The sequence below is a fragment of the Stegastes partitus genome, unplaced genomic scaffold, assembly GCF_000690725.1.
Source record: "Stegastes partitus isolate 25-593 unplaced genomic scaffold, Stegastes_partitus-1.0.2 Scaffold2088, whole genome shotgun sequence".
Classification (NCBI taxonomy): domain Eukaryota; kingdom Metazoa; phylum Chordata; class Actinopteri; family Pomacentridae; genus Stegastes; species Stegastes partitus.
Genome location: NW_007579819.1, coordinates 27,979 through 34,041, shown reverse-complemented (window position 1 = coordinate 34,041; position 6,063 = coordinate 27,979). Strand labels below are relative to the sequence as shown.

The following is a 6,063-nucleotide window of genomic DNA, read 5'->3' as shown; positions in this document are numbered from 1 at the left end:
ACACACACACACACACACACACACACTCAAACAGATAAGAAGGCAGATGACCCACTTGGCACCTTCAAGTACCTTCGTCTGTCACACACACACACACACTCTCTCACACACACACACACACACACACACACACAAAACACAGACACACACACACGGACACACACAGGGATGAAAAGATGAATAAACCTGGAGGCCTCCGCGGTTCAAACTCCTCCATCCCTCCTTCCTCCTGCCCTCCGTCGCCCCTGGCAACGCACACACACACCTGGTTGTGTGCCAGCACCAGATGGGCACCGCAACACAAACGCACAAAGGTGTTTGGAAATTTTAATAATAATCATAATAATAGTAATGAAACTGTTGCGTTTCCGCGGCAGCAGCTGAAGCGTGAGCGCGATGAGAAGCAGCAGCGCAGCGACTGACCTAAAAACATCATTTATGCAGCCGGAGAGCGGAGCTCCAGTTGGCAGGAGGCCAGTCGGCGCCACAGCAGCCTCCAGAATTCAAATACGGAGGCAACGCAGCTTCTTCTACTGGCACTGAACTAACGAGTGAAGATGTAAATCAGCACAGATTAAATGTACAGAGCTGCCAGCGCCCCCGACAGGCTGCAGACGCAACTACAGCCTCAGTATCAGCAGACAGCCCACCTGTTAGATACCAACTCTCTGAATCACCGAACAGCAGCAGGCTGGACGTCTTGTCTCTGAAAAGATGGACACAGTGACGCATTCATCAGTCAGTAAACGTAGAAACAGAAACAATCATCAGCTTCCCGACAGTTTCATCTGGAGTCGCATCAGGAAGTAACTAAACTCTAACTTAAAATCAATATTTCATCAAAAATCACTTTAGTCTGCAAAAACTAAACCGCTGTCAGCAGATTCTGTAGAACCAGAGCCTTGCTCCTCCTGGTTCTGATCCTGTGGATCTAGAACCTTCCTCTTCCTGGTTCTGATCCTCCACCGCTGACTCAGCTGTGACCAACAGGAAACATTCAGAGAGTTTCCAGGTGAACTGCAGGCAGTGTTTCCTCAGAGAGACTGAGAGGAAAATCCAACCTACTGGATCAATAAATAAATGCAGCATGGCTCAGAACCAGTGAACAGAGGAGCCAGTTGTTGGAGATACATTCAGCTGATGGTGGAACATCTTTCTACAACTAATGAGCAGAGCAGAGAGGAAAAGTCTGGGGACATGGAGATAGTTCAACATCTGCAGGATGAGGAGACGATGTTGGCTCCAGTGGAATGTAGTGATTTTATCAGTATCAGCGTTTTAAGCTCAGGGTTGGTTCATCTTCCAGACAGAACCAGACGTAGCACATGATGTGTTCAAGGACCAGCTGAAAGTTGAAAATCTGCAGATTTTTCCTCTGTTTTCACAGTTTCTGGCTGATAAATGGAATCATGTTGGTGATTTTTTTTTAAATGACAACTTGTCTTCCAAACCCGCCGACGGGTTAAAAGACACGTTTTCTTTTTAAAGATCTCAAAGTGAAACCTCCTGTTGAGGCTGTAAGAGTGTGAAGAGTTCAGTAGCTACAGGAATTGCTGGTAACACCTGTAGGAACATGTTGGTTCCAGGTTTTTACAGTTTTGTGAACTAAATGATGTCAGAGTTTAGAGGCTCCTCGTTGGTGTTTCCATGTTGAACATTAGCGGGTGATGTTTACTGTCTAATGTATGAGAGCAGTTAGCAGTGACGTTAGCATCCTTAAAGCAGCTCTCCTCTCTGATCCGTCCATCTCAGTCCGTCTCCTCTTCTCTCCCTCCCTGGTCCTCCTCTCTGGGGAGCAGCTCCTCCACAAAGGCCTGAGAGGGCTTTCAGTGAGATGGGCGAGCGAGCCAGGAGACGAATGGGAGGCAGAGAGAGAGAGGGATCGGCCTCTTTGTTGTCAAATGCTTCAATTTGAAAATCCTGCTGAACAAAGGCAGCAATCAGCTTCAAACCCGGACATCCGTCTATCCCCTCGCCTGCAGCCTCCCCCTCCTTCATCCCTCCTCTACATCGCTTTATTGACAGAGAGCATGATGGTGTGATGGGATGAAAGGAGGAGGAGGAGGAGGAGCTGCTGTAGTTTAATGCTGAGCTCAGCACCGTGAGCTTCCCTCCATCTATCCATCACCGGCTCTGTCTGCTGCACAGATAGGAGCAGGCAGAGCGCTCACTCCCTCTCAGGCCGCCGGCTCTTATAACAGTTTACTGCTGGTAGGGTCAGTTAGAAACCACATTCATAAAGTTAAATTACAGATAATATCTGTAAAACCACTGAAGATGTTGACTGTAAAAAAATAAATAAATAAAACTGGAGATAATGTCCACATTGTATTTAAACCATCAAACTGATTTGACAGATGTTTGCTGTTACTTTCACCACTTCATCCTGCTGAACATTTCACTATTCAGCTGTTTCTGTCACCCTGGCTGCCAGATTTTATTTTATTTTATTTTATTTTACAGTTTTATTATAATTTATTTTGCGGTAATTTGCATGATAAACTACATATATTTTAAAAAAAAATTTTAACTAAATAATGTCAGTGCAAAAAAAAATCTGTATTTAATAAAAAGTAGGAACAGAAAAATTCTGACATGTGACTGTAGTGTAGCCTGTTTTTGCTGTGTCGTATTTAATCAACCACTAATGTAATTATTTTACAGATATTTTCCATCATTTTCACCGTTTTATAACCTTGAACGTTACACCCTGGCTTTTTATTGTTATATTTTTATGATCATTTATAGTATAAGTTTTATTATAATTTCTTTTGTGGTCGTTTGAAAGAGAGATGATGGCCTGAGTAGCCGTCACTGATTCACAAGAGCATCACAACTCCATTTCACGATCTGGTTTCACACAAAACGTGCAGCAAAGTTGTGTAGTTCCCTCATGACGGTTCACACCTGCAGCAGATTTAGTTCCTGCAGAGCTTCAACTGGAGTCATCAGGCTGCGGACTCGTCATTACTCAGCTTTAAAACACACAACAAGAGCATCTCTGACTAATTTAAACCGGACATTTTAGACATTCTTGCAATCAAATGCAGCAAAACATGACCAAAGTTCATCAGCCAGTGTCTCCTCAGCCTAAACTGAGACCACTAACGAGTTTTAATTATAAAACCCTGGAACAGTTCCACACATCCAGCTGCCCTGAACACCCTGAAGTCACATCACTGATCAGGTGTCAGAATTCTGGGAGTTTGAGTTCATCTCAGGACGGTTTTATTTTTATTTCTAACATTCATCTTACAGCAGCTTCCGATGGTACCAGAGTCCATGAAAAAAAACACTGATTTTACCTGCAGGCATTCACCAGTTAAAGCAGAGAACACATCTGTCTGACTGTCTGTCCATCTGTCTGTCCCTCAGCTCCCATCGCGGCCGGTACCGGTCCAAACTTCTCTCTGGCCGACTTGGACAGCTCCTCCTACTACAGTATGAGTCCAGGAGCCATGAGGAGACCACTGCCCAGCACCTCCTCCTCCAGGTACGTACACAAACACACAAACACACAGACACACATAACACACTGTCCTCACAAACCAGGACGGTCCTCGGGATGCTGGTTTCCGTTCTACAGTCCGTGCAGACGCAGGAAGCCGTGCACGCTGCGGCGCTCGCAGCGGTTGCCCTGACCTCTTCTGGTAAATCGATGCGGTCGCAAGAGTCGTCTGTCTGTCTGCTGAGATACCTGCCCTGCAGCACACACACCCAGAGAGTGTGTGTGTCCTCTGTCTTCTCACACTCTGACTCCACACACACACTCTCCAGAGACCTCCCACACACACACACACACACACACACAAACGCACGAACACACAGGCACACACACACACACACACACACAGAGGCACACACACACACAGACACACACACACAGAGCGCTGCGAGGCAGTGAAACGGATCCATATGGAAATATTTAAGTCTTTACTCATGTCAAAGAGGCTTCATTCATACGTTCACATCCCAGGTCACACACACACACAGACACACACAAACACACACACGTAGTCATGTTTGTGTGTGTCAGGGGTGTAGAGTAACTAAGTACATCGACTGAAGTAATGTGCTTTCTACAGTTTTCTGCACCATCAAAAGGAACAAACATTTTAACTGTAATGTTTTAATAATTGTTATTTTCTACATTTCACCTGTTTGGTTAAATTACAAATAAACTCGTAAAATCACAGAAAAAGTATTAATTTAATTAAAAAAAAGCATCAAAAGTCAGTGATTTCCCGACAGTACTGTGCTGTGTTAGTGTTTGATGGAGTGGTTTCTGGAGGGTCCTGGTCCTTCCTACAGGTCACACTGACGTTAATCCCTGCGGCTCCACCTGCTTGTGTAAACTGCACTCTCAGAGACTTTATTGAGAGCTTTCTCTTAATAAAATGTGATTCATCTCGGTGCTTCAGCGCCCCATTAAACTGTGTTTAATGTTGCCTCTGAGGTCTGCAACACTTCCAGGATCTTACAAACTGCTGCTGACTTTGACCTCCGCTGTCTGAGTTGACACTCTGCTCCTGATGCGCAGAAAGGACTTGTCCAGGACTTGTCCAGGACTTGTCCAGGACTTTCTGAGTCCTCTCTCCTTCTTCATGGTGAGGGGAACCACGAGGGGGTAATAACGGTGCTGTGTTGTGTGTGCAGCTCTGCAAAGAGGATAAAGTGCATGGAGGAGGACGTGGACAGTCCGGGGGAGGAGTCCTACTACCCCAGCCAGGGCCGCTCTCCGGGCAGTGGCAGCCAGGCCAGCAGCTGGCACGACGTGGAGCCAGGTACGCCGGCCGTCACCACGGCAACCACACCCCTCCTCCAATAACAGCCCTGCCATCCAATAACCCCCCCTCCTCCCCTCTACCTTAACACTGCCCCACCTCCACCATACAGACATCACACCTCACGGTTAACCTTCCGGTGGCGCTGTGCAGCGAGGAGCGTGTGAGTGTGGATGAACCGCTGCGTGTTCACTCGTTCACTCTGAACTCCTGCAGCCAGGACGTCTCAGTTCACCGGCAGCGTCCACGTCAGGCAGCAACCTGCAGCTTAGCGTCACGCAGCTCGGTTCACACAACAAAATGTATTATTTATACAAAACAGGCAGTAGAAGTCTGAGAGGTTTACAGACAACCAGAGTTTGTGTGTTTTTAACCTCAAAACAGGATCTTTACCAAAAGCTAACCAGGTAGTGATAGACGTATACCTGTGTGTTGTATCATGGTACCCTTAATCACATAAAAATGTACTATTTATTATAATTTATTATATTTCCGTAATAAACCTGATCCAACCAGGACGTTTTTGTAGCATAAATAACAGCAAAAGACAAGAAAATGCACCAAAGTGTTAAAATTATTTTTACAAAAAAGTTTGAAACCAGGCTTTTCAAACAAAAATGTTTTTTTTTTTATTAATGATTAGCAGCAGCTCAGCAGAAAATATCCTGTCTGTTAATCATTTTTTAAAACAATATTGTGGCAGAATATTTATTTGAAGGTCTGTATTCAGCAACTGAGTTAAGAAGTTTTGGAGCAAAAACAAAAAGTGACAGAAAAGAAACAGAAAGTATAAAACTAATTTCAAACTCCAACACTTTCTGTTTTCAAAACAAAACAAGCTCACAGGTCACATGACCCGGCGGCAGGCCAGTACACAGGAAGAGGTGAACAAAATAAAGGTATCTCTCAGTTTTACAGGTTTTATTCTAGAACAAATACATTTTGTGCTGTGGACAAACACGTTTAGATGAGAGACTGATCAGAACAGTTCTGAAGAAACAAACGGGCCCGAACCAGAACCAGTAGTCAGACCGAATGGGAGCTTCACTCTGCTTCTGTCCAGGAAGGAACATTTTAGACGAGCCTTCAGTTAATGCATCTTAAACCTGTTTTGCATTTTCACATCTCTGCTTTTTCTTTGTCCAGATTCCTTTGTTCTGCTGCTTTGGCATTAAAAGCTGTTAGACACCCAGAACAATCAGAAACAGATCATTATTATGTATTATTATCCGGATGTATTATTATTATTATTATTATTATTATTATTATTATTATTATT

At 44.5% G+C, this 6,063-nt stretch overlaps 1 protein-coding gene across 1 annotated transcript in view; it reads left to right on the top strand.

The window, feature by feature from the left end:
* The window catches only part of LOC103373873 (nuclear factor 1 A-type-like), a 41,216-nt gene that overhangs the window by 13,808 nt on the left and 21,345 nt on the right, over window positions 1-6,063 (top strand). Inside the window, exons 4-5 of the mRNA XM_008303880.1 lie at window positions 3,376-3,493; window positions 4,657-4,784. Coding sequence (XP_008302102.1) covers window positions 3,376-3,493; window positions 4,657-4,784 — 246 coding nt within the window. The remainder of the gene's footprint in view (window positions 1-3,375; window positions 3,494-4,656; window positions 4,785-6,063) is intronic.